The following is a 27,987-nucleotide window of genomic DNA, read 5'->3' as shown; positions in this document are numbered from 1 at the left end:
AAAGTTTCAGTCAAAGTTTTCGTGATTCCTGGGCATTTACTACAGGACATTCTGCATCGATCCAAAACATTGACAATAAAATAAAAAGTAATAATAAAAAAAACCAATAAATTTTTTTTATTTTTTTTTTATAGAGGTTATTTTAATTTTTAATTGCTGATAGTCAGAGGCGTAATATGTTGTTCTCTGACTCAGCTGATCAATTTTAATTTTATTGTTGATGACAAAAATTGAGTCACACCCGGTCCACCGTCCCTAGTTGACTAGTTCCATGTACGGAGTTGGAATCAGGTGCTTCTAATTTCTTCAACCACTATACTCTCCACCAGTCAAAAAGTGAAACGTGTCACAGGAAACCACATCCACTCATAGGCAACAGACCAGAGGTAGAGGTGCAATACGTGATCTTTACCCTTTTATTTCCTTTAATTTTTTTTTTTTTTATGACGATTTCCCAGTTTCCGAATTCGGACATCCTAAAAAATATCTATAGATATAAACTGATTGGTTTGAAACCAATATATGTATACACATGTATATGTATACAACCCATCCAAAATTGGTCTTCAATAATGATACAAATAATGATACAAACACCGTATAGTTTTAACATTAATAAAGGCATATATTTCCCATATTATATGACTTGCATAGTAGAATGCCATCGCCATGAAATACATACTAACATTAATAAAATTATTAAAATATTTGTTATAATAATATATATAAATATATATATGGATATAGGTATATAGTGTATCTGTATATGTAGCTTATCAGAAGCTGCTTGGATGCTTCTTTCCAGCCAGCAGCCAGCTTGTCATGGACTCTCTCTCTCTCCACATATATATGAACTGAAAGCACCCTCTTTTATCTCATTTCTCCATTCTTGAAAGCCAGAAAGAAAGACAAAAGATCCTGCATTTTCTTCTCTTTCTTTGCATTTTTCAGTGCATCGAGTTGGTAAGTGTTTTTACATTGCACCCACTTTGGAATTTGAATCTACTGCCTATCAATGGATTCTTTTGCACTTGCTTTCTCCGTTTGCATTGTTTATTTAACCATTATCTTTAGATATGTTTTTTGTTTTTTCATTTTTTTTTTCCCTTTATTTGCTATTTTGGTCTGACGGTAATGTTCTTTTCTATCTGTCTTGACCCACATTTCCATCAGCATCCACTAAATCTACTGTTTCCCTTCTCTCAACAACACTTTCCAGGTTTATGTATTTAGAGCTTTCTTTACAAACCCTTCCCTGCGTCCTCGTTTTCCCAAGGTAAAAGCTTCAATATAAGCAAAAGGGTAACTCTTGTTTGTTTGTAGCTTAATCATCCAATACCATTGTCATTTTGAATATATCTTGGTATTTCTTCTTCTGGGTTTGTTAGCTTCCTTCATCCAGGACCAACGATGTAATATACTGTTGAGTATTTCCATTCTGGTGTTGTCCTTTCTTTAGCAAAAATTTTGGATATCGTATTTGTTTAAGCTACATTGTATTTCATATGTGAAAGTTTTATTTATTTCTGTACTGATTTTACCGCATCTTTACTATTTTCTTATAGTTTTTATGCTGTTGATTTCCTCAGTACCTGCGTTTGCTTAACTTGGTAAGAGTCGGGTTGCTGTGACGGCTGTGTCTTTATGTTCAACTTGGTGTTTTCGTCTGTGACTTGAGCATTCAATTGGGCGAAACCATGGAAGAGACTTTTGTGCCATTTCGTGGAATAAGGAATGATCTTCAAGGGAGGTTGATGTGTTACAAGCAAGACTGGATTGGTGGATTCAAAGCAGGCTTCAGGTAATATCTTTCTCCTTGTCTAGAAATATTAACCTTATTTTTTATTGCAGCATAAGATTCTGAGTTTCAAATCTAGTTCTTCTGGCTTTGGGTTGTATCATACTAAACTGTACCCGTACTGGATTTTTGTTCAGAGCATGATATTAGCTTAGTTCTTTTTAATTCTATTATCAGGATTTTGGCCCCCACCACATTTATATTTTTTGCATCCGCAATTCCAGTCATTTCATTTGGAGAACAATTGGATAGAAATACAGGTACTTTTACTTCAAATTTTTCTGAATTTTGTCTATTCAGTGCCTCACGATATTTAGGCTCTGATGGAAATGCCACTATAATATTGACTGGCTTTAGGAGATAATTCTAATACATGGAACTGCCAGCACTTGAAAGTTCTTAGAAGTTTGTGGTGTTGACAGATGGGGTTCTCACCGCAGTACAAGCATTAGCATCTACTGCATTGTGTGGAATTATACACTCGATCATAGGGGGTCAGCCTTTGCTGATTCTTGGAGTTGCAGAGCCAACTGTGATTATGTATACGTTTATGTTCAAATTTGCTAAAGATAGACCAGATTTGGGATCCAAGCTGTTTTTAGCATGGACTGGATGGTATATTATTTTTGTTTCTTTCATCAAACAGAACTGTATTCTGAACATTTGTATTATGATCCAATTTTTATAACAAATAAATTTCCCTAATGATATATTATTTGGATTTACAGGGTATGCGTATGGACAGCTGCATTGCTGTTCCTCCTCGCTATCTTAGGAGCTTGTTCCATAATAAACAGGTTCACTCGTCTTGCAGGGGAGTTATTTGGGCTTCTTATTGCAATGCTCTTCATGCAGGAAGCAATCAAAGTATAAGACTTCTTTCTCTATATATGCTGTATCATATTTTTGGCTTGGGATATAGTTTGTTCAGCCAATGCTTCTTTACTGCTTTGGTTAATTATGTTTGAAATTATGTTTGATTTGGCTGGATATCTGGAGTCACTAAAATAGTAAAATTTACTGCTGTTGTTCATAACTTGTACTGATAGAAAGAATCTATCTACTTTTTTCTTTTTCTTTGGTTTTTTATTCTACTCTTGTATTGTGTTTTCTAGGGACTTGTTGATGAATTTAGTATACCTCGAAGAGAAAACCCAAAATCGATTCAGTTTCAACCTTCATGGAGATTTGCAAATGGGATGTTTGCTTTGGTTCTGTCATTTGGTCTTCTGCTAACTGCATTAAGAAGTAGAAAAGCAAGGTCTTGGCGGTATGGATCTGGTGAGTTTTTATTTTTTATCTTATCTTTACAAAATCTTGATTCATAACTTTAATATGCGCTACAAGTATTAATCCAAATATTTTTTTTAAAGCATCACAAATTAGTAGCGTCATTCAAATTCATATATGCTCGTAAAAGTTGGCATCTTTACGGGACTGAACTTACTTTCTCACAGGGTCACTAAGAGGGTTCATCGCAGATTATGGTGTTCCTTTGATGGTTTTGGTATGGACAGCTGTTTCCTATATACCAGCTGGAACTGTTCCAAAAGGAATTCCCAGGCGTCTTTTTAGTCCGAATCCATGGTCACCAGGCGCATATGAGAATTGGACTGTCATTAAGGCACGGCTATGTGTATGCTGTATGTCTTAGAGGTTTTAATTCAAACAGGAGGTTACTAATGAGATTTTCTAAAACTACAGGACATGCTAAATGTGCCGATTCTCTATATAATTGGAGCTTTCATTCCAGCAACAATGATTGCAGTGCTATACTATTTTGACCATAGTGTAGCTTCCCAACTCGCTCAGCAGAAAGAATTCAATCTGAGAAAACCACCTTCATTCCATTATGATTTACTTCTTTTGGGTTTCATGGTACGCAATTGCCTTCTTGGACACAATTCCCTTCTCTGGTTTCTCATTTCTCTGACTTTTTGAACTTACTATTACTTGCCTTAACTTTTAGAGGTAATTTTTGCATGCCAGGTAATATTATGTGGTCTTATCGGTATCCCTCCATCCAATGGTGTAATTCCTCAATCTCCTATGCATACTAAAACTCTGGCCACACTTAAGCATCAGGTAGGCATACAAACTACAACCAAAGGAGTTTTGGCTCACCCACATTCTCTATGTTGTGACTAGTTATTCGAAGTCTATTACCAATTCAATATATCATACACCCAGTGAAAACGTTTGGAGCCTACACACACATCTCATATACCCACCAAGATGTTTACAGTGTATATTGTTGTGCTGCAGTTGCTTCGTAACCGACTGGTATCGACAGCGAGGAAGTGTATGAGAAAGAATGCAAGCTTGGGGCAAGTATATGGAAGCATGCAAGAAGCATATCAACAGATGCAGTCCCCACTAGTTTACCAGGAACCTTCATCTAGGGTATGATGCTCAAGATGAAATGAACAAGCTCTTGATGAGCAATTGATATCTGGTGTAAATAGAACATAAATAAGAAGCTTATAAAGCTAGAGATCATTCCAATTATTTTGAATATTGTTAAATATATGCTTATGACCATGCAACCTTCCCTAAACTTGTTCTGAAACAGGGATTAAAGGAATTAAAAGACTCCACTATTCAAATGGCTTCAACCAACATAAATGTCCCACTTGATGAGACAGTGTTTGATGTTGAGAAGGAGATAGATGATTTATTGCCCGTTGAGGTGAAAGAGCAAAGGCTGAGTAACTTGCTTCAATCTACAATGGTAGCAGGATGTGTTGCTGCAATGCCTTTCCTCAGAAAGATTCCAACCTCTGTACTATGGGGTTATTTTGCTTTTATGGCGATCGAAAGCTTACCGGGTAACCAATTCTGGGAAAGGATTTTATTGCTCTTCACAGCTCCAACAAGAAGATACAAGTAGCTTCTCTATTATTATTCTCTTATCTTCTTGTGGATATTCATTTCTCATTTATTCATGTTGAAACTAACTAAACTGCATTCATTTTCTTGTTCAGAGTACTTGAAGAATACCATGCCACTTTCATTGAAACTGTACCTTTCAAAACAATTGCTCTTTTCACAATTTTTCAAACTGCTTACTTGCTTGTTTGCTTTGGGATCACGTGGGTTCCGATTGCTGGGGCTCTTTTCCCATTAATGATCATGCTTCTGGTTCCTGTGAGACAATACATCTTGCCAAAGTTTTTCAAAGGGGCACACCTTCAAGATCTAGATGCTGCAGAATATGAAGAGACCACTGCTTTATCATTCAGCCTGGCAACGGTAAGTAACCAAATAACCCACTGATTTTCTCGTCAATATACTGTTTATTTGCATTACGGTTTTGAGGGAGAAAAATGTGTAAAACCTAATCTTTACAAAATATCTTTGTGATAGATTTTATGAATGGCTTTTGGCATAAACAACAAAGAAGTAAATGTGACTCAGTAACTTGTATACTTCTTGTTTGATCTCAGGAAGGAGAGTTAGGCAGGACAGCCTCCTTTGCATCTGATGGAGAGATCTTAGATGGGATGATTACTCGAAGCCGGGGTGAGATCAGACGAATATGCAGTCTCAAGTTGACTAGCTCCGCTGCAACACCATGCAAGGAATTTGCAAATGTGCAAAGCCCACGTTTCTCGGATAAGGTGTATAGTCCCCGTGTAAGTGAACTAAAAAGCGAACTAAGTCCTCGACTTGGTGCAAAAGGTCCATCCAGTCCAAGGACAGGAGAAGCAAGGGCATACAATTTAGGGAAAAGTGGATAGAACTTAGAAACTCGGACATGAATAGTAACAAATATCACTTGCAATCATCATGAACATGAAGGAAGTCTGCATTAGATCTTATCTTAATTTCTTTTGTGGGTAATATTGTTGTAAAGTTTTTCATTTGTAAAATGCATTCATGACTCAAAAGAGATGTGTAACCACAACTTCTATCAACATTCAACTGGAAATGTTATAGCAAAGAAATTTTTACTCGCTATTGGTTATTAAATCCCTTGGACAGCTACTTTAGTTGTTTTAATAATCGAAAGGCTGATTGTTATTAATGCCATTCTCGATGAATAGAGTGAAGATATCCATGCAATTGTTTAAACATGTAACTCTAGTTTTCCTTCAAAACAGGATGGTTCACTCTTCCTGCTTGTGATCTGCTTCTACATATTTCCTTCTCATGTGGACACTATCCGTTCCTTAAGTTTTGAAACTCTTTTTCTAGCGTGAAAATAGGTGGGTCTCTACAACCTATCCGCTGGTTTCATTACTATTTTCTCTTTCTTCGATACATTCAAACACCTTATCTTAGTATTTCAAATCCTAAAAGGTCGTATTTAATTTGAATACTGATGTTGAGTTTGACGTGTTAAGATGTAGTAAGATCAGTAACAAAAAAGTAATTTAAAAAAAAAAAAAAAAAAGGGGGGGGTAAAGTAGCGGCTGTAAATGAACAGGGAGTTGTGCGCGGTTAGGTTTTTGCCATTTGGTCCTCAATTGCAGGGAAAAGAGGGCATAGCTTTTGACTGTAGGTTCCACCTTAAAATCATTCCAGATTCTTGTATTTTGTCTGATTTATAAGATTGCCTACAAAAAGAGATGTCCTTATTTTTGGTCCTACCCTAGCAAGATATATCTCATAATGGTTTTAAGGTTCGCATGAAGATTCTGTAATCAACTTTACAATCTCCAACGTATAAAAAGAGGGTAGATTAAATCCACCAAACACAAATTAAAGCAAATATAAATGTTTCACAAGCATTACTTGGTTACTACTGCCAGGCAGAGCAAAGGTAATCATTTTTCAGACCAAGGGTAGGAACCTGCACAAGCAGCTGCACTTTCAACATTCAAACTAACAAAAAAACAAATGAAAATAATGGGTGATTACAGGAGGGAGTCTCTTTCAGATGGGAGGAGCAATAAGCTAGGAAGCTACTGTCTGACTCAGCTACAACATTCACTCCATTAGGAATTTGTTATATATGTCCCAAAAAAGGTTTGAGAGGGGGAGAGAGGGTGGCCAAAAAGGAAAGGCACAAACTAAATATTTATACTGAACCAGTCAGTTAATCAGCGAAAGTCATATTACAAAATACCCAAAATTTAAAACAAAAAAGTCTCAATGTTGTAGCCCAAGTGACAACTCATAATGCATCATTATTGGTTTTCTAGTTAAAGGCGAACAAGCTTGAAAAACCCACATCTCAAATTTCATTTAGCACAAGCATAAGCATCAACAGCATGGAAGCCACAAAAGGAGAGCTCCATGGTTATAATCCTCACTTTGTTTATGGCCAAAGCTCCATGGCATACCAACTAAAGTCGCAGAAAGGGAAATTCTTAACATCAAGAACTCTGGCTGAATTTACGACCAGACACCTTCTCAGACTCATATAGCATGTGATTTATAAGACCCCTTGCCGCACTACATATCAAAGAGGAACAAGGTCAATACTCTCCTATACAAGGATTTCCAAGAAACTTGAACTACAAATACATGCATTCTTTGCACATCTTTGAGCAAATGTTTCAATGAACTTCCCCATCAAAAAGACAAATATTTTCACGTGTAAGCTTGTGCATTGTAATTGTGCTTACTAAGCCAAATATAAAACATGGACAATGAAATTCTGAAGTTCCGTAAATATGACATGGACAATGAAAGTCTGAAATTCCTAGCCCCTATTGAAACATGCAAAAAAGTGCTAGAAAGAAACTAGGCAAAGCAAGCTTACTCATCCTTCAACTTTTGAATTTTGTCAGGATCTGTCTCGTGCTTGTGTTTTTTGAACTGCTGCCTCACCATTTCAACAAGAAGTCCGGTATTATGTTGCTGCATAATTAGCACCGCATTTAATCAGTTTCAAAATAACTTATACAGGCACAAATATGCACATCACACGCGTATAATAGTAGATGGTTTAGGACTTAATTTCTACTCCAACTAAACATCACCCACAAGGAAAAAAAATGATTGAGAAGATTTTTAATGCTGCCTTGTTAGTTTCCCTTTGGAGACTGGGGCCAAACAAGAGCAGGAGTTCACAGCAGCCTACTGTAATACTAATAAACACACAGTTCAATTAAAATGTAAAGCAATTAGCACATTCTCAAACACACAGATATCTCTCCTGGGCAGGCCCTCACTATTATACTGGTTAATGGTAAGATTGATAACAGCAAAGATAGATAGGTTGAACTTTGTGGGAAATTGATGGGTCTCCAAATCTTTTTCTTCTTCTTCTTCTTTTTTTTTTTTTTTTTTTTTTTTTTTTTTTTTGGTTCTGCTCTAATACAAATCCAAAGTAAAAATGAAACCATAAATTTGAAAACTTTAAGCAGCCAAACACTAATCTTCAACTCCTTATGTGTCTACATGCTTCAAGAAATAAAACTTGCAACAAAAATCAAAACTTTTCGATGAAAATAAGAAGAAGAAGAGCAGAGAAAGAGAGACGTTTCATACCCTGTGACCAATATACTTGGCTCTTCGAAGGCACTCGCGGTATAGCTACAATTGAGGAAACAATAAGGCCACTGAAATTATAAACCCTTCTAGTGACCATGAAATTTCAATTTTCAAATTCCACAACATTCAATTTTCAAATCACAAATAGAACGACAATTGAAAATGCATTAAAAATATTCTAACATTTTTCCCATCAAAGTTGAAAGAAAGAAAAAAAAATCAAAACTGAAACTTTGATACTAACTCTAATGACGTTGTTGGCAAGTTCAGGAGGCAGCGCGGTTTGCAGAGACGGCATCGCTCTGATTTCTTTTTCGTCTTCAATTCTATTCAAATGGCAAACGGAAGACACAAATATTTTGCTCCTTTTACCTTTTACCTCTGAAAGAGTGAAATACTGAAAGGGAACAAAACGGCAAGGCGTCTGATTCTTTGGACAATATTTTATGACATGTCGTTGATGAATGAGAATTCTAATTAATTTCAATATTGTCCAAAGAAATTAAAAAACTAAACAAATTAAAGTTAACATCACTAAACACCTAAACTATCCATTGTTTCTCATTTTGCACACTAATTTTTATTTTTAGTTTTTTTTCACTTTCACTCTAATAGATAACAAACATCCAAATTCATCCATCGCATGACTTCTACTGGAGGTATTAAGAAAAATAATCTAAAGATTTTCCATAAACATTTTCATAATAAAGTTTAAACTCTTTACTTTCATAGTATATATTATTCTAAAAATATTGTCCCTCTAATTGGGCTACAAAGCAATCCAAGCCGTGTATTTTAGTGGATAAACATAAAAAAAATCACACCATTGATTATAAACTGATCTACCATTATTTACATTATTACCACTTAGTTGACATCCAACATGTCGGTAACTAGTAAAATAGTTGATATCCGTAGAAATATTCTTATACTTTTCTTACAAAGTGTTAGAACCATAACTTTGGGTCAAATAAAGTTTTTATTTTTTTACCATTCAAAGATACCTCCTTCAGTTCTAGTCCTTAAAAAAGAGGTGAAGATTAAAAAAAAAAACTGGCAATGAAATCAAGGGATTCATATATTATTCCTGATAATAAATTTTATGCAACCAATCCATTACAATACAGGTCCAAAAAAATAGACCCATTTTGTACATCTGCATCACACAATCAGGGCAAGACCCAAATAGGGATGGATCCTAAGTAAAAACAATAATCAAGACCCATAACACAGATAATGGCTCTTTCAATATTTTACTATGTATTCTATATATAAATATAAATATATATTGTAATGATGATTATACTATTTGATCCTAGCAACCATATTTGGAGCTCTCTGCCACCGTCTGAGGCTCCCCTTCTTGTAAGCAATTAATAGGAGGTATTGTCAAGGTCTCCTGAGTCCCATAAGCATTCCAACAAAATGGGTCATCCACCAACTCTCCTTCATGAGGCAAAAGCTCAACATCTGCGAGTGTTATATTTGTGCAAGCCACTGCATCACTGCAGGCAAAGTGGATTGGAGGTGTCCTCACATCATAAGTACCCTTTATGGTCCTGTACGACACGTCGTTCACATACACCGCCGATGTTTCGTTCAGACAAGCCTTTTGTAAGCAGTAGTATTGGTCTACGATTATGCAGTTCCTGACATTCTCCATTTGTATGTTCTCGAATAGTATCCCTGTTACTGATCCCATTCCACCTTGCCATGTCTTGATTCTCACCCCATTGTCTGATTCCCTTATCACTGCATTTCGAACTGTTATGTTCGAAACACATGCTTGGGAATTGTGGACTCCAAGGCTCCCAATGCTGCACCAAAATTGTGTTTTGTGTGTTAAACTTTTTGCTTTGGTACATTTTTGCTATAAACAAGCTGCAGAACAAAAACTTATATGAAACACATATTGCATAACTTGTTCAAGTGGCTCCTTTTTGAAACTTTTGGGAGAGGACCATTTGATTGATAAAAGCAATAGCAATAGCATTGTCTCTGAGTTTAAATCACATGTGACACTTTCTCCTTTTTTTTTTTTTTTCTTTTTTTTTTTTTTTGCTTTTTGCACCTCAACCACTCAGTACTTATGAAAATAGCTTTTTTTTTTTTTGCTTTTTGCACCTCAACCACTCAGTAGTTATGAAAATAGCAGTTTTGGTCCTTTTCTTTTCTTTCCATCAAACTTGCTTTCAAAATAATGAATCAAAGAGAGAGAAAAAAAAAAAAAGGTTGCTTTCGAAAATATTGTTTGATGAAATTATAAATAGTTTACCTAATCCCATGACTTGGTCCACAAGTGACCCCCTGTATATCAACATCATAGCAGCCTGGTCCAATTGAAATGCAATCATCACCTGTTTAAATCATGCAACATTGAATATCCGATGTAATATATGCAGAATAGAAAGGGTAAGAAAAGAGAGGTTCTGCTTGGCAGATAAAAGGAAATAAAATCAGTTTCCTACCATTGCTTATCATGGAGTTGTATATTCCAACAGATTTTGTGTTCTCTATGTGGATCCCATCAGTGTTGGGGCTAAGCTTTGGTGAAGAAATCGACAGCTTGTTTATCAAAACTCCTTCGCAGCCGTCAAATTTCATATGGAACATAGGACTGTTTTGGATTTTCAATCCACTAACTACCAAATTGGAGCTCATGAAAAAACGAATCATCTGAAAATAAAACAGAGAATTGCAGAAAGTTATGATCAAAGAAGTTCAGAAAACTCATCAATATTGAGTATAGAATTGTAAAGTTGCTTTATACTTACCGCAGGACTATCACATGGTCCTTTCAGTGTTGATCCATTTGGACCCTGAATTGACATAACATTAAGAAATTAGAATATTTTCAATTTCTTCATCAGACTCCAAAAAAAAATAAATGAATAAATGGAGTTTAAAGATGAAAAAACTTACCCTGTGAGGTTTGCAGGGGAGGTCCCACCATTTTTGGCCATTCCCTTCAATGGTTCCACTCCCATTGAAAGTCATTTGGTCGAGTCGGTAGAACACAAGCCATTGCTTACGGCTGTCTGCCTTGGGCCATTCTTCAGGCCCATCAGGTGGCATCAAAACCCCATCTACCTGTTTTCCCGATTAAAAAAAAAAAAAAAAATGTTTTGAGCTTAACCATCAAACTTTTGTGTTCTGAAATGAATTAACAAGAGGAAAAAAAACTTAAAAAACTTTGCATCCCAAAAAAACTTACTTGAAATACAAGCCCTGGCTTGCAGGGCCCTGAGAAGATTGTTGAAGTGATCTTGAAACAATAATTTGAGGGAGCTAAAACAACACCCGATTCTACTGCACAAGCGGCTTTCCATGCCTCCAGGAATGCGGCTGTGTCATCGGCAGAACCATCTCCAACCGCCCCGTACGACATGACGTCGAATACGCATCCAGAAGTGGAAGTTCCAGGGTCATTTGGATAAGGGTCTGAAGGAATTTTAGGAGGAGAAATATCAGGGGATGAAGGAAGAGGAGGAGGAGGAGGAGCATTGTCGTCAGGATCAGGGGAATACACAGGGGATGGAACAGGGGATGACGGAACAGGGGATGTTGCAACAGGGGACCCTTTGTTCTTCTGCTTCTTGTGGTAGTGATATCTTCCTTCAACATTGCTTGAATTTTGGATAATCAAACTCAATGCTATCAATATGACTAAAAACCCACGAATGTGATCCATGAAAATTGATGCTTAAAGGCCTTTTATAGGAAATTTTCCAACTATAAAAAATAAAAAAAGAAAGTTACAACTTTGAGAGCAGCAACCTCAGAATATTGCAATTCTTCCTCTTAAGTTCCTCTGAAAAGTGACAAAAATTTCCCCCTTCAGAGACCTTGTTTGAAAAACTAATGGAAGATGAAGAGCAAAAAGAGATAAAGAAGAATGAATGAGTTAAACCTTTAATGGCCTCAAAATAAGCTGGCCTGGCAAGGACCAATTCATAGCATAGGCTCTTAATTTATACTTAAAAAAAAAAAAAAAAAAGTTCCACAATAAAACTGTTTGTTTGCATAAGGTTGACACGTGTCAAGTTCTGGTTGATTAAAGTATCATCGTCCATAGAGAAGCTGGAGGGTTAGGAAGGGCTTTTACAGGATGGATGGTCTCCTATGGCAATCTGGCAGAGTATTCTTTATTCTTCAAGTAGATCTATCTCTTTAATTTCTGGTTTTCTCTCTCTTATTTTTCTCCAGTACTATTTCATTTTTGTTGTTTTGAGCCAATCTTATGTGGTCCAGATATACCACTTTATACCCCTTTTCGTTTTTACGTTAAAACTATTTATATCTTCATGCTGTTTATGTGACTCCTTCCTTCTCTATTGTTTTTAGTCAGGTTAAATATATAAAGAAAGAAGGAAATCAAAATGCATCTTCAATCAGTTTTTGATTTGCTTAAAAGTACTTGTGCATTTTTTGAGGCTCCAATTCTCTAGAAAAGTGTGCCAAAACGAAATGTCCTTGTGAAGTGGTTTTTTCACAGTTCAGATCCTCCACAACCACAAGGCACACAACTTTCCTCTTTTTGTCACTCTGAAACCTCCTTATACCACTAACCATAACGATCCAAATGGGTTTTCTTTGTTCGGTCTAAATTTTGGTTTTCGAAAGCTTTGAAGAAATTTATTCATGAATAAAGATCTTGTACATATATGATGAAAAAAACAAATGTGTTGGGTTGCTGGTTATTGATTCAGAATTAATTTTGCAGAATAATAAATAAATAAGTATGCATATCCAACTACGATTGGGTTGGTTTTATTCCTTGAGTGTGAGTGACATTAATTTTAGTTAAGTTAAAGCAAATCAATCTGGAAGTCACATATATCATGCTCTGTTTACCACAAGCTATATATATAATAGTTATTCATGTGATACCAATAATATAGACCATAGAAAGAAAGACAGTTTTGGTTGTCCATTTTTTGCTACATAGTTTTTGGGAAGTGGGGACGAAGAGAATAAAAAAATAGTAGAAAGGATTGGGTGAGTGTTGATGTAAAAGCAATTATATATAGAAAGAGTCTCGTGACTCTTGATTGTTGTTTTGCAACTTGTGGCCAGAGAAGTAGGAAGCACATATTTGATACAGCACTAGTAGTAGAAGATGCTCCACAACAGAATTAAACCCGTTCACGGGTTCTTCCAATTCCTATGGTCCATATTTTCACTTTATCAAAAACCCCTTTCAAACCCCTCCAAAACCCTAATATATGTCCATATATACCTATCAAAACCAATTACCCATAGCATTAATATTTCACACCCTCACGTGACCTCCCAAACCCTTCAATCCTCTCTCTCTCTCTCTCTATATATATATATATATATATATTTATATATAAATATAATACAATATTCAAATTCAAATTATTAAGAACAACAACAATGCTATAATGTATACTTAAGTAGAAACATAATATTCACCTGACCAGCTATAGCATGCATGCAGTGGTGCAGATTCAACGGATCTTGGGAAGTTTTGGTCGTCACGCAAAGCCAAAGATGAAGTTTAAATATTGTAATAAATGTGAAATCTATGCCTTTGTAATTTGCTTTGGTTTTGTAAAATGGAAAGGGGTAGAACATGGGTTTTTATAGCCGAAAAACCAAGCCATTAATGTTTTGATTTAGTGGGCATATAATTTGTACGTGCATGGATTTGTCCGAGTGTGTCACGTGCTGACTCTCACGGGCTAGGGAGAGAGAGAAGCTGATAGGCCAAGCTCCTCTTTGAGGTTTGTTTTCGTGTGATTGAGATTTAATGTTGGGCGTGCACTTTTTCATGTGCATATGAATTCGTGGTTATAAGGTATGACACGTAGGATTTTGGCTTATAATCCAAGCGTGCTTTTTCTCCTACTTAGTCATACTGGTATTATGGTCGGCACATGGGATTGCTAGCTACAACCTCTCGTGGGGTCCTCTGAAAGACACACGCTTTTTAAGTATAGTTTCATGGAAGATCTCTCTCTCTCTCTCTCTCTCTCTCTCTCTCTAATCTCTATGAGTTCCAAAATTCACATGCAGGGTTTGAAGAGTTTGATTGATTTTGTTGAAATCCAATACATAATCTGATATGAATTGTATGTTGTTTCTCAAGAGGGTGGCACGTGGCAGATTGGAATTCACGGGTTCGAGTTTTTGTGTGTCACGGGTTGAGAGAGAGCGATTAAAAGGTTCATTAATAATTAGATAATTTCTTAATTATATATTTAGGCTGGTTTCCGTTAAATCATATATATGTATATATATGTGCTTATGAAAGACAAGACAAAGCATCAAACAGAGGCTGGCAAATTATCAACTAGTTGGTGATCTTTTAAGTAATTTAAAGAATGGTCTGGTTGCTGTTTCATATAATTTAATTATAATATATATATATATATATATATATCAATATCATATATGTGGTTTTTGTTGTATCTACAGCAATGATTGTTGTAGTTAAGAGCATAACCCAAGCAAAAAGTGACAATGTATGTTAAATTCTTCACATTCATGTTTTCATCATGGCCCTTCATTAGAATATTCCCAATTCTAATTACTGCCTATAAGTATATAGGAGCTTAATGTCTAACGCTTATATTTTTGGTAATGAATATCTAACGCTTATATTTTTGGCAATGAATATCTAATACTTATATAGCCTGCAGTACTACTTTTCTTGTTTATTTATTTAGTTTATTGTGTACCATATTTTTTCCTGTATTTTTTTTTTCTACCAAAACTTAGTCTTTGGAGAAGATATGCTTACAATATTGTTGCAAAATATACGTACTGTTCCTTTGCATGCAACATCATATGTGATTCATTTTATCAAAAAACAAACATCATATACATATATATATATATATATATATACATATGTATATATGTTATATATGTATGATTCACATGGACACCCTCAATAGCTTGCTTGGTGTTGTCAAAATCTTCCTGTCATGTAGTTCTCACTTCTCATTGAAATCGAAATGGGCCAATAAACCACTTTAAAAACGTGCTTGCCACTGTGTAATATATTGTACGAAAGTTTTTTTCTCTTTGTTTTCGTCCCCAATATCAAAAATTTGCCAGATTGTGAAGAATGAAAGGCACTTAGGAAATAAGGCGATTGTATAATTTTACTTGTATGAATGTATAAAGTTAATTTTGAGTGTATGCAGAATTTATAGGTTTGTAGGCCTGGCTACATATCCTTTGGTTTGTTAACCAGTTGGGTTGGATTAAATTAAGGTTGGGCTTGCATACGGACTCAAAATTAGCTGGCCCTCACGACCCAGATTTCTTATCTATGGCTTTTTTCAGACTTTTGTCGGAAAGATAAAAAGGTTGTTCCCTATAGTCAGACTGTATTAATGCGGCCCCACGTTACAATTGTTTCAAAAAAAAAAAAAAAAAAACAACGTAAAAATTCAAACACACATACATGATATTTCTATTTCCAAATGGACCTATAATAGTCAAATATTGACCTTCAATCACCTTCAAATTTTTTTTTCATTTATGTATTCAATGGTGCCCATTCCATCATGCAAAAAAGCATGTCAAATTACTATTTGTCACCGAAATTAGGCCAAAAAGGTCATCTTTTCCTATTTATCAATTATATAATTTATTACACCAAAAAAAAAAATTTCTTATTTTTCAAAGCGTAATTAACTGTACTCCCAACCCAAAAAAAAAAAAGAAAGGTGATGAAGAGGAAAATGTATCGGGGAGAGATAATAGAAGGAAGTGCGACACGTGGTGTTGGTGTAGGTGTTGTGAAGTGCCCACCTCCTCCGGAACTCCGGGATCCCCGGGGCCTCATTGAGGCATTGAGCCCGTTGGCACTGTAGATCACATTCAAATTTTGAATTTGACCAAAAATTAATTCATCAAACTCTCTATTATTTCTCCCCTCGTATAATAAAAAATGAAATGAAAATTTCCTTTCAGGTAAGTTAAAACACTGAGTTATTCAACAAAAACAAAATAAATAAAATAATAATGAGTTTTTATTTGTTATTATTAAAAAAAAAAAAAAGAAAAGAAAAAAAGAGAAAAGTCCTCCCCACCTGAACGGACTGAGTCATCAGACTCATAACATAAAACATAACGTGAAATTATTAATAAAATTGGCTCATTGGCTCCTTACATACAAATATATGCTGTCTGTCCCAATTAGAATTATCGTCTTCTCTCTCAAACTACCTGATTGCTCTTGGAACGTCTTTTTAACTCTAAGAGACCAACACCCTAATTTGTAATTTGTAAATAAATCAGAATTCCTAGGGATATCCAAATGTTCGATATTCGGTCGGACTGCAATGCCACTCCGTGCTGATCTCACTTGTCCGTTTGGGGATTGATCGGACTTTTCCCTTCAATTAGCTCCTACTTTGCCAACATCGGCTTCCATTCTCGGTCGCCATGTTTGAAGCTCACGTAAGGGTTACGCTTTCATCTCTGTTTTTTTCGGATTCCATTAACATAATTTGGACAAAAGCTTTCATATCTTCGTTTTTCACTTCTCTTCTTGATTGAAGGAAGCAGGAGGTGCCGCTCAAGTGTTACATAGGGTTTATGGCTATATTATGAATAATTGAGACGACGACGTCGTATTGGTGTTGTTTATGTTTTGATCATATCGATTTTGTTAGATTAATCGTATTATTGTTCTTATCATCCAGTGATGATAGATTATTTTGAACTTGTAGAGTTGAGTTAGTTTGTCTAAAAAGGAAATGTTTAAATCGTTTGAGATTTTATATGCAGTTTTTCCATAGGATGCGAAGTCGCTTCGCAGTTCATTGAATTGAAATTAATTAGTGTGCTAATTTACGAAGATATATGGACATAAAATTGCTAAAAATGAGCTCTAATTCCTATTAAACCACATGATAATATGTTGCTTCAATGTAGATTACTTGAAAGCTAAAGAATATGCTAGAGATTTACATTTTTATGATGTCAAGTGCATGGATTCTGATATCTTTATGATTTCAAGTGCATGGATTCTGATATCGTGATGTAGTTACTGAATGAGTGCACATTGTTGGTAGGTTCTACATTTGCTTCGAAGGTATTTGGGTGAATATGTACATGGTCTCTCGGCAGAGGCTTTGAGAATCAGCGTCTGGAAAGGTTCATTCTTCAACCTACTTTTGTCTCTGTATGATGTTGTTTTGCAGTGCGTCTTTTCATTTGAGAGTTGTGAATGCCGTCTTTATCATGTGGATGCTCTCTGCTTGCTGCTTATGTGAATTTTTATATTCAAGTGTTTGCTTGATTTTTAACAGGTGATGTCGTTCTTAAAGATTTGAAATTGAAGGCGGAGGCACTAAATTCGCTAAAACTTCCAGTCACTGTCAAAGCTGGTTTTGTTGGCACAATAACATTAAAGGTGGTAATTGTACTACTATTTTTGTTCATCAGCCAGTTTTTGTTTCTTAATCATTTTGTTCACAAGAATTTGTTTTATACCTGTCTTTTCTTTAGTAGGTAGAGTTGTTTGTTACTGTTATTTGGATGGATGAGCTCTGGTGTTTGATTTCTCTCTTTTTTTTTTTTTTTTTTTTTTTTTGAAGGAACTGAATTATTACATGCCTTTTTCAAATGTAATAACTATTTATGTTCACTTTTAGAATAATTTCTTTTTGCTGCATAACTAGTCTAAAAGATATTTTGTCGCAATAGCAATTTTTTCTTGAACACGAGAAAGGGCTTTGTATGATGGCGGTGTGTGGCGAACTTCATGTGCCTCCCAATCTTGTTCTTCTACTTTAAGAGGAACTTACATAATTGCATCTTTGACATCCTTTATATTTCTGGCTGTGGATAGGGACCTGAAATTCCTTGCTAGTTTTACTGTTGTTTTTAATATGTGAATTGACTCATGACTAACATGTACATTTAATTATTTGAAATATATGACCTCGTTGACTGTGAAGATACTATATTATATGAAACTTGCTTTTTTATTTCCAATATGCTTTCAGACCTCGTGTTTATGTGCAATTATATGTCTCTAATTCCTCTTTTCCGCTTATAAATCATAGGTTCCCTGGAAAAGTTTGGGCAAAGAACCAGTCATTGTTCTAATTGATCGTGTCTTTGTGCTTGCTAATCCTGCTTCTGATGGCCCGACTCTCAATGTAGATATTCCCTTTACTGAAAAGCATTTGTCAGTTACTCATTGTAAAAGGCCTTTTTTTTTTTTGGTTCTCTTAACTGTTATTACTATTGATTTCACTACTATTGCTATTTATAGGAGGAGGATAGGGAGAAATTATTTGAAGCCAAACTTCAACAGATTGAGGTGAAATTTTAACATTCATGTCTAGAATGAACACTTGTACATGTTTGTTTTATGTAATTTTATGTGTTTTTATTCATAGCTTTCTACTCTGCCTTATAGTTAGTTTAGCTTTCAATTGATGATATCATAATTAATTATATATAGTTGTAATATTTTGAAGCTTCAGAGCTCATCCTGTAAATATTCAATTCTTGAATTTCTGTTCCTGATAGAAGAAATTTTGTCTTTTCTTGTATGGATGCAGGAAGCAGAATCAGCAACCCTTGAAGCGATGTCAAAGTCAAAGCAAGGAAGTGTATGGATTTAAGTCTAGTGCTTCTTTTTATTTACAATTATTATTGTTTTTTCAATTGATTTACTTTGACAGGCAACATTTGGTTGGTTTTGGTAGGTGTTGTGATAAAATAGCAGTTTTCTATATTCAGTTTACCTTATTTTGTATATTTATTAGTGCAAAGTTCACTTTGTTAAATGTAGATGACGTTGTAGGCCTTGCTAATTTATATGCTTTGACAATTTTTTGACCTGCCTGCAGAGATTCTCGTTGGTGAATTTATCATGTGCTTATAATTTGTTATTTGTTTATTTATTTATTTTTATTCTATAATTCTATACATATTCTGTTTTTTGGCATTTTTTTTTTTTTGAATTTCTTTTATGTTGTCATCATGATTTGATTCTCTTGTGAGCATTTTGCTTATAGATGAATATGCCTAATTCTTAACACAACTTTTTTGTCTCAAAGGGACATTGGTCCCTGAAAATTGTTTCGTGTTTTTTCAGCCAACTGTATCTCCTTTGTTGCTTGTCATTTTAGCCTGTTTATGGTACTATTTGATTAAGTAGTGAAGAGGAACATGAGAATTAGACTTGATTATCGTCTATTGTACCTTTTGATGTGGCACAACTAGTTCTAACTTAGGCTCTGGAGTCAGAAGAGTGTGTGTGTGTGTGTGTGTGTATCATTATGAAAGACTTCCACATTTTAGAGGTAAGGTGCACTTTGTGAACTGTAGAATTGATGATCACTGGAGAAAAACTCAATGGCGAAGGAGGTGCTCATTGTTATGGAGTAATTGGTATTTAGGAAATATATGATGGGAAAGGGCGTACTGTTCCTTGTTAGAGGACTCATTTATGTTTTGAACGGGATAGATATATACTACTTCATAAACTTAACCTATTTTTTCTTTTTTTTTTTTCTTTTTTCCACTATCGGTTCATTCTTGTTGTATTTTCATAAACTTTTTCTAGATTTAGGAGTTGTTTGGGTCTTCTTTGTATACTCATGACACAGTTGATTTTCTGTTTTTCTAGATACAGTTGATTTTCTGATTCTATCTTTTTGATAAATTACACTTATTTCTTTTTCTGATAGGAAAAATTTCATTGCTTATTCCAGAAAAGGGAAAAGTAATGGTCTTATTTATTTGAGACTAAATGTGGCATTATATACTCAATTTAGTGGTTCAATTGATTGGTGCTTTATTTGCAGCCACCTTCTGGAAATTCATGGCTGGGATCTCTCATTGCTACAATCATTGGGAATCTTAAGATAACAATTAGCAATGTGCATATTAGATATGAGGATACAGTAAGGTTGGTGGTGATGTGCCTTTTTGTTCCCTGATATCTTTGTTATTTATTTATCAGTTTTTCTTTTTTTCTCGAACTCTAGATGAATTGAATTCTGTACTTGATTCTGTCTGATTTCTTTTGCAATCAACTGTTATGTCTTGTAGCAATCCTGGACATCCTTTTTCTTCTGGTGTTACTTTAGCCAAGCTTGCTGCTGTTACGATGGATGAACAGGGGAACGAAACCTTTGATACCGGTGGTGCCTTGGATAAGTTGCGGAAGGTTAGCCTTGTCTTACTTTCAACTGCATAAGTTAGCTGAGAATGATGTGGGCAAGTTTAATATATAATACCCGAATTAATTAAATATAAACATGTCAGTATCATAATATATTGTTTTTCCTTTCAGTCAAAATGTTGTAGTTTTAATTAAATTATGTTAAATAACTCAATTTCAAGGATCCCAAGGCACTTCCATCCTGCAATCACTATTTTCTCCTGCAAAATTGCATAGGAAATGGATATAATTTCTAACTTTTTTTACTTTATTTTGTTGCCTGTGTTTTATTTATTTATTTTTTTGAGGACTTGCTAAGTTGCAAGTTTGGTGCTGTTACATATAATTTAATGGCAGTTGAAGTTAAAATTAGTGAGGGATAACATATATTGTTCATGTTACAGTCATTGCAACTTGAGAGACTTGCTATGTATCATGATTCTGATAGCATCCCCTGGAAGATAGATAAGGGATGGGAAGATCTTAGTCCAAAGGAATGGGTTGAGGTTTGTTCTTATGTTATGGTGGTATTTCTAGGATGCTTTTTTATTTTGATTTTTCTATCGATTACATTCTTGAGACCATAATACCACTTGTTTGTATTGCCTTTAATATATATTTTTCTTTTCTAATAAATGTCCTACCAGATATTTGAAGATGGTATAAATGAGCGTTCTGCTGACTGTGAACCGTTGTCCAAGTGGGCTGTGGATCGAAAATACTTGGTCTCACCAATAAATGGAGTGCTAAAATATCACCGCCTGGGAAATCAAGAAAAAACTGATCCAGAGGTTCCATTTGAGAAGGCTTCCCTCACCCTAAGTGATGTCTCTTTAACAATTACTGAGGTGTTTAATTCTTATCTTATTTGGACCATCTTTGCCATTGTTTTGTCTGTATCCATTGCGTTCCCATCTCTGCTCTGCTTGGCTTGGGAGAAATAATATAATGGTCTGGAATTTCTTTGATCTTTATATGGTTGGTTAGAATTGATAAAGGATACATGCAGTCAAACCTTTTAACAAAGGCTTATTCAAGTTGCTCCCAGAACCTCACCCCTTTCTTATTCTTTCTCTCTTCATTTTTTTTATTTTATTTTTTTATTATTATTATTTTAGTTTTTTGTTTTTTATTCCCCCTTCCCCCCAGGGCCCTCTCTCTCTTCCTTCTAATTCTTTATTTTTATTTCTTGTCTGGTTAGGACACATAGGTGTATATATATATATATATATATTTTTTTTTTTTTATTTCTTAGTTTTTGTTGACAAGAAACTGGAGTGCTTGTTCTAATTTGTAATTCATTTTTTATACCAGGCACAGTATCATGATTGGATAAAATTATTGGAAGTGGTATCCAGATACAAGACATATGTTGAAGTTTCCCATTTAAGGCCAGGAGTGTCAGTTTCTCAGGATCCCAACTTGTGGTGGCATTATGCTGCTCAAGCAGGGCTCCAGCAGAAGAAAATGTGGTAATTTATATTACTTTGCAAATATATCTATTGTTTTATCATTATAATTATTAAATATGTCTAGCATTCTTTATTCAGTTACCGATTTTCATGGGACCGGATTCGGCATCTTTGTCAGCTTCGTCGCCGTTACATTCAGTTATATGCTGCTTCAGTGCAACATTTGTCGAATAATAATAATGCAGAAATTAGAGAAATTGAAAAGGATCTTGATTCTAAAGTTATTCTTTTGTGGAGGTAAATGAATTGTCTCTTTGTTTCTTTTTGTCAATTTTAGAAAAGAGAAAAATATTGTTGCGAAGCAACGCAATGCAATTTACTATTTGATGATAAAAATGCTGAAAAATCATTGCAAGATGTTCTATTTTTGTTTTTTATTATATGAATAATTCGGGATAGCTACTCATGTTCATGGTGCACTTGCGTACACTGCAATTGCATGTTTGAAGGTCTTTAGCAAGTGAAAAGATGGAGATAACTAAGCAAGAGTTATGTAGGCTGATCTTAAATAAACAAACAAGTATATTTTGACTTGGATTCTTGTTTATTGCATGACATTGTAAATGTTTGTTAGTATACATCTGCATGTTATGCCATGTCAATGTATATGTATATCAAGGTACGCCTTATATTATAATGTATATGCAAATTTTTTATATTCATTTTATTGTGAAATATAGGATCATCTGTCATCATCATATTTTATCCTAATTTTTAGTAGGTCTTACCATCATGGTTCTGAACTTCTGATTTGTTAATGACTTATTTCAAGTTTAACGTACCCACAGCTGAGTTTGGTGTTTTTGTTGTTTATTTTAGTTGGGGCAAACACTCAGTTATATCGTGATTAGATGTGTACTTATATGTTAATCATGTGCATTTCTTCCTTCTATCTTAACTCTTTGGCAGTGAAAAAATATAACATGTATCGGAAATTCTATGGTGAGGACGGTCCGCATGAGGACCACAGTATTAGTGACGGTTTTTCATAATATTAACGATGGTTTCTTAAAAAATCATCACCAATACTATGAAAAACCGTCACCAATACTGTGGTCCGTATGAGGACCGTCCGCACCATAGACGGACTGTAACATGCATATACATGGTTCTTGATGTAGAAATTACAGCACTGACAGTTCATGTTTTAGATAAAACTTTTGAGTAAGGTTTGAGACCTTTGGTATTCTTTTGACCTTTCTAATGTTGTTTTTACTCATTAAATGTTTCTTGGCATTTTGTTTTTCTCCTAGTTTGAGGTCTGCATCTGTTTTTTAGGTTACTTGCTCATGCTAAGGTTGAATCTCTAAAATCGAGGGAAGCAGAGGAGCTGAGGAGGTCAACAAAGAAAGGGTGGTTTTCATTCAGCTGGTTTGTCAAAAATTTATGCCTCCTTCACATTTCTCGAAAAGATTACCTTAAGCTGGGACTGTTGTTATTTCAGTGTTTAATTTTATTAATCTCCAGAGCTTCAATAAAATTCTGCATGTACTTTCATTTGTTTTTTCTTTACAATCTGATGTGGTTTCTCTTTAATGTCAGGCGCACACCTTCTGAAGAAGCCGCTGTTGGGGATACTTCTGAGGGATCAAAATTACTGGAGGAAAGACTGACTAAAGAAGAATGGCAGGCAATTAATAAGTTAGTGAGTTACCAGCCGGACGATGAGTTGACATCTCACTCTGGAAAGGATATGCAGAATATGATCCAGTTTCTAGCTATTGTGTCTATTGGTCGTGCTGCTGCCCGGATCATTAGCGTAAATCAGACTGAGATTGTTTGTGGACGATTTGAGCAACTTCAAGTGTCAACCAAGTTTAAGCATCGCAGTACTCACTGTGATGTGTTATTGAAGTACTATGGTTTATCTGCTCCTGAAGGCTCACTTGCAGAGGTTTGTTTAGTTTTGCATATGATTTCCAGGTTGTGCTGTTCTCCATGACATGTTCTAAGTTGCCCAAGTTAAAAAATGGGGTTAAGATTGTTGTTAAAATTTGATATTTTTCCCTTCATAATTTATCATATTAGGTCATTTGAAAAATTCTGAATGAACTTGTTTTCAGAACTCTTGCAACTTTTTAACGTTCCCAGAACTTGGGCATTGATTTTAACTTGAGTTAAACATGGGCACTAAATATTTGAAATTATCTTACACATTTTGTGGTTTTAGCTTGCTCATTCTTACACATTTTGTGGTTTTAGCCTGCTCATCTGTGCGTGGCAATTTTTTTTTACAGAGTGTCTACAGTGAGCAGAAGGTGAATGCATTGGCTGCTAGTTTTGTACGCTCCCCAGTTGGAGAGAAAGTTGACTGGAGGCTGTCAGCTACAATTTCTCCCTGCCATGTGACGGTGATAACTTAAGCACTGAATGAGATGGAGAGAAGTGAAAGTGATCTACTTTCAACAATGTACATCCTGAGTTAGTTAATTCAACTTTATGTGTTTGCAGGTTTTGATGGAAAGTTGTGATCGCTTTCTAGAGTTTGTGAAAAGAAGTAATGCAGTTAGTCCTACTGTTGCATTGGAAACTGCAACTGCTTTGCAGGTAATGATATCAATATTTAGTGTGGCACTAATACAATCTATACTAACGTTGGACTAACAGCATTTTATTTACTTTATGAGCAGATGAAAATAGAAAAGGTGACACGTAGGGCACAAGAACAATTTCAAATGGTATTAGAAGAACAAAGCAGGTTGAATCCCTTTTTTTTATTTTTTTATTTTTTTTTACTTTATGCTGTTCTTATTTGATCTTTTAACTTGTCTAGTAGTTTAATCTTTGCACATAAGTAGAACCATGCATGTGAAGTGGGGTTGAAAATTGTCATTGCAAAATTAACTAAGTTTCTAGTCTGTTAACTGTATAATGTGTAAGCTTGGTATACACAAAGGTGGAAATTTTTAAAATATCAAGTATAGGATCTGTTTTTTAAATTTATTTATTCATTATATTTATATCATTAATTTATCCTATTTAATATTATATTATTCCTATCAAGTGTTCCTAGTGCTAAAATATATATGCATATCAACTTCCTGTTGGTTGTATTGTCTGAGTAGCTGATTGAATCGATCAATCTAGTTTATATGCAAATCAAATGTGTGACCTGAATTGATTAGTGCAATACAAGATCGTGAAACTTCTGAGTTTGATATGGTCCTAAGCTTTTTGAAGTTATGGTTACTAACCCATCGTTTGTTTAATTTTTATTAATTTTATTAATTTATTTATTTTAGGATTTGACATCCTCTTTATGTAAAGTTTTAAAAATTAATGATGGGAAGTTTCCTATTAAAAAATTTAAGGGAATTGTTTTTTATAAATTTTCAGTTTCTTGGAGAGGGATTTAGTCCTAATTATTTTTATTTTTATTATTATTTTTAAAAAAATAGGAAACATTACTTCATCGGTAATTATTAAAGCATTAACCCATATAGTTATAGGAAAAAGGGGAGGTGAAGCCTCAATATTTTACATAATCATAAAAGAACCCTCAGCTTTCCTCTTTCATTGTTCTACTTATTTTCTCTAATAGTTTAGTGGTAAGGTTTTAAATTTCTGATTTTCGTTTTTTCCATCTTCCAGATTTGCTCTTGATATCGATTTTGATGCTCCAAAAGTTAGAGTTCCTATCAGAACTCCTGGCTCTTCCAAATGTGACAGTCATTTTCTTGTGGATTTTGGTCATTTTACACTGCACACCAGGGTATTTGTACTTTGAATGACCTTTCAAGTTTGCTTCTAATTGTTATTACATTTCCTTGAACCGATTAATTAATCTTGCAGGATACTGAAATTGATGAACATAGGCAGAACCTATATTCTCGCTTTTATATATCTGGAAGAGACATTGCTGCCTTTTTTACAGATTGCGCATCTGATTGTGAAAGATGCACTTTGGTTGCATCAAACTATCAGCCAAATGGCTCTCCCAGATCAGAAAAGGTTGGCATTTTCTATTCGCTGATAGATAGGTGTGGAATGGCAGTTCTTGTTGACCAGGTAGGTTTTTTCTGATGTCCTGCTATATTCATTAAATCCATTAAACAATATCTGATATATAATTTTCATTTGCTTCTAATGGTCACAATAAGAGCTACACTAATTATATCTATATGTCTTTTTGTTGAAGATTAAAGTACCTTACCCAAATTACCCATCAACTCGCATCTCTATTCAAGTGCCAAACCTTGGGGTTCACTTTTCGCCCTCAAGATATTGCAGGCTCATAGACTTATTAAACATATTTTATGGTACAATGGAAACATGTAGTCAGCCTACCGTTGATAATGCTCAAGCTTTGTGCACCCTTTGGAGTTCTTCAGATCTTGCTACTGATGCTAGAATCCTTGTCTGGCGGGTAAGTCCTCTGTACTAAGGAAGAACAAACTGATTGCTATTGCTATTATGTGTGTCATTTGTGCATCTTATCTTAGTAATTCCTCTATTGGTTCTTTTGATGCAGGGGATTGGCAATTCTGTGGCTACATGGCAACCCTGTTTCCTTGTGCTCTCGGGATTATATCTTTATGTTTTGGAGTCTGAAAAGTCACAGAGTTACCAGCGCTACTCTAGGTTTGCAATTATTCCTCTCTCTCTCTCTCTCTCTCTCGATTCCTCTATGCTGCTACTTTTTCTCTCGATTTATATTATTATTATTATTATTATTTTCCTTGAATTTCTCTGCCAAATATCTTGTAACAAGGTATTGGACACTCCTGATTTGAGTATTTATTTATTTTTTTGGGCTGCTGCAGCATGGCTGGTAGACAAGTGTTTGAGGTTCCTCCAACAAATATTGGTGGCTCATCTTTCTGCATTGCCATGAGTCACAGGGGGCTTGACATTCAGAAGGTTAATGAGAATGGTTTGAAGTGATATATTAGTGTTTTTAATTCTTAATGTTTTATTGGACTTATTTGATAACCGGCATAAATTTATTTTTATCGATGTAGCAAGTAATAAGTATCAGTAAAGTCTAATTTTCAAATTCTTGTCTACATGCGTTATTTTATATAGCGTTATTTATAAACTAAAATGAATTTATATTTATTAATGCCGCGAGTATAATATTGTATATATGTAAAATTTATTTTTCGAATTCTTTACTTGTCCTGAGAATTAGCTTTATGAATCTCTCTCTCTCTCTCTCTCTCTTTCTCTCCCTCCCCCCCTCCCTCCCTTTCCTGTCCACATTGTTCTTTTGTCTTCTAATTTAATAAACAAATAATCTTTAATTTTGGAGGCCCTAGTAATCCCGATGGCTTGTGTGGAGATTTCATTTGATGCAGTTTATTCTGCTAGTGCTGTTAGCTATTTTGTGAAAATAATGTTAAAGAAATACTATTATAATAATGTTCACAAATTTTTGTTAATTTAAAATATTGTAAGCTGCTATTTTTTGTGAACTTTGTGAATGGTTAATGTATAAAATTTGTTAAATCTTTAGTCTTGGATGGAGCTGTGACTCCTTTTAGCTTTTAGAATGTTAAATGTAATTATTCCTTTTACAGGCTCTGGAATCTTCTAGTACCTGGATTGTAGAGTTTCGAGATGAGGAGGAGAAGGCCATTTGGTTGAAGCGCCTTGTAAAAGCCACATATCAAGCTTCTGTATAACATAAATCCTTTTTATTTAATCTTCTTGTTTTGTCATCTTCTTGGTCTGCATCACTGATAACTTCTGTTTATGCTGTGTATAGGAACCTCCATCAGTTAATGTGCTTGGAAAAACAAATGATCATGCATCTGACTTTGCTGAACCTCAGACCCCAAGTATTAAAACAGCTGAACTTGTCATTAATGGGGCATTGATGGAAACAAAGTTCTTCTTGTATGGAAAGGTTATATTTGATTATTTTTCTTTCTTTTATATGCTAAATAACAACTTAACCTTTGGGTTTGAAAGTAATTTAATATGGTACCCAAGCTCAGTTGTCTATATGATCTTGCGCTCCAATCCTACTTACCTCCATTTATTGTTATCTTCTGTTGTTCATTATTGAAGGGCCTTAAATGTGAGGTGGTATTTCAAGTGTATATTTGTATTAACTTGATGTAGATTGCTTGGTCTATCTCCTAACTTGAGTTGATGGTAAC

At 34.7% G+C, this 27,987-nt stretch overlaps 4 protein-coding genes across 11 annotated transcripts in view; 2 read left to right on the top strand and 2 right to left on the bottom strand.

Moving 5' to 3' along the window:
- Nucleotides 1–761: 761 nt before the first annotated feature.
- LOC107407360 (probable boron transporter 2) lies at nt 762–5,751 on the top strand. 3 transcript variants are annotated; one of them, XM_060812964.1, is made up of 14 exons: nt 762–963; nt 1,220–1,276; nt 1,590–1,801; nt 1,976–2,058; nt 2,221–2,413; nt 2,527–2,665; nt 2,914–3,079; nt 3,256–3,422; nt 3,503–3,676; nt 3,788–3,883; nt 4,064–4,201; nt 4,371–4,684; nt 4,783–5,050; nt 5,245–5,751. In XM_060812964.1, exons 3-14 carry the CDS (start codon nt 1,698–1,700, stop codon nt 5,536–5,538), a joined length of 2,136 nt encoding a protein of 711 aa, XP_060668947.1. In that variant the 5' UTR covers nt 762–963; nt 1,220–1,276; nt 1,590–1,697; the 3' UTR covers nt 5,539–5,751. The 3 variants fall into 3 exon arrangements, with proteins under 3 accessions (XP_060668947.1, XP_060668945.1, XP_060668946.1); XM_060812962.1 differs by having other exon boundaries at nt 1,174–1,276; XM_060812963.1 differs by lacking the exon at nt 1,220–1,276.
- Nucleotides 5,752–6,805: 1,054 nt separating this feature from the next.
- On the bottom strand, nt 6,806–8,642 carry LOC107407361 (uncharacterized). Of its 2 annotated transcripts, XM_016014634.4 has the most exons (4): nt 8,487–8,642; nt 8,240–8,284; nt 7,509–7,606; nt 6,806–7,198 (listed from the first exon to the last, which is right to left on the bottom strand). In XM_016014634.4, exons 1-4 carry the CDS (start codon nt 8,538–8,540, stop codon nt 7,120–7,122), a joined length of 276 nt encoding a protein of 91 aa, XP_015870120.2. In that variant the 5' UTR covers nt 8,541–8,642; the 3' UTR covers nt 6,806–7,119. The 2 variants fall into 2 exon arrangements, with proteins under 2 accessions (XP_015870120.2, XP_015870121.2); XM_016014635.4 differs by lacking the exon at nt 8,240–8,284 and having other exon boundaries at nt 8,487–8,632.
- A 660-nt stretch (nt 8,643–9,302) lies between these two features.
- Nucleotides 9,303–13,833, bottom strand: LOC107404675 (polygalacturonase At1g48100). Of its 5 annotated transcripts, none has more exons than XM_016011659.4 (7): nt 13,682–13,833; nt 11,457–11,974; nt 11,165–11,332; nt 11,017–11,061; nt 10,711–10,918; nt 10,518–10,599; nt 9,303–10,059 (listed from the first exon to the last, which is right to left on the bottom strand). In XM_016011659.4, the coding sequence occupies exons 2-7, from the start codon at nt 11,931–11,933 to the stop codon at nt 9,558–9,560; spliced, it is 1,482 nt and encodes a 493-aa protein (XP_015867145.1). In that variant the 5' UTR covers nt 11,934–11,974; nt 13,682–13,833; the 3' UTR covers nt 9,303–9,557. The 5 variants fall into 5 exon arrangements, with proteins under 5 accessions (XP_015867145.1, XP_015867144.1, XP_015867143.1 ...); XM_016011658.4 differs by having other exon boundaries at nt 11,457–12,053; nt 13,682–13,827; XM_016011657.4 differs by having other exon boundaries at nt 11,457–12,100; nt 13,682–13,819.
- A 2,551-nt stretch (nt 13,834–16,384) lies between these two features.
- LOC107405438 (uncharacterized) overlaps nt 16,385–27,987 on the top strand; it is a 34,113-nt gene continuing 22,510 nt past the window's right edge. Inside the window, exons 1-24 of the mRNA XM_016012493.4 lie at nt 16,385–16,684; nt 17,302–17,383; nt 17,539–17,642; nt 18,298–18,393; nt 18,510–18,557; nt 18,802–18,852; nt 20,053–20,156; nt 20,300–20,417; nt 20,816–20,917; nt 21,059–21,259; nt 21,726–21,883; nt 21,962–22,120; nt 23,162–23,254; nt 23,426–23,777; nt 24,121–24,234; nt 24,335–24,430; nt 24,514–24,581; nt 25,475–25,595; nt 25,676–25,891; nt 26,022–26,249; nt 26,355–26,464; nt 26,647–26,743; nt 27,403–27,501; nt 27,591–27,731. Of these exons, the coding sequence (XP_015867979.2) occupies nt 16,670–16,684; nt 17,302–17,383; nt 17,539–17,642; nt 18,298–18,393; nt 18,510–18,557; nt 18,802–18,852; nt 20,053–20,156; nt 20,300–20,417; nt 20,816–20,917; nt 21,059–21,259; nt 21,726–21,883; nt 21,962–22,120; nt 23,162–23,254; nt 23,426–23,777; nt 24,121–24,234; nt 24,335–24,430; nt 24,514–24,581; nt 25,475–25,595; nt 25,676–25,891; nt 26,022–26,249; nt 26,355–26,464; nt 26,647–26,743; nt 27,403–27,501; nt 27,591–27,731 (2,973 nt within the window). The 5' untranslated portion in view covers nt 16,385–16,669. The remainder of the gene's footprint in view (nt 16,685–17,301; nt 17,384–17,538; nt 17,643–18,297; nt 18,394–18,509; nt 18,558–18,801; nt 18,853–20,052; nt 20,157–20,299; nt 20,418–20,815; nt 20,918–21,058; nt 21,260–21,725; nt 21,884–21,961; nt 22,121–23,161; nt 23,255–23,425; nt 23,778–24,120; nt 24,235–24,334; nt 24,431–24,513; nt 24,582–25,474; nt 25,596–25,675; nt 25,892–26,021; nt 26,250–26,354; nt 26,465–26,646; nt 26,744–27,402; nt 27,502–27,590; nt 27,732–27,987) is intronic.

The sequence above is a fragment of the Ziziphus jujuba genome, chromosome 11 (genome assembly GCF_031755915.1).
Source record: "Ziziphus jujuba cultivar Dongzao chromosome 11, ASM3175591v1".
NCBI lineage: Eukaryota > Viridiplantae > Streptophyta > Magnoliopsida > Rosales > Rhamnaceae > Ziziphus > Ziziphus jujuba.
The sequence above is the reverse complement of the archived record's forward strand: the minus strand, read 5'-3'. Positions and strand labels throughout refer to the sequence as shown.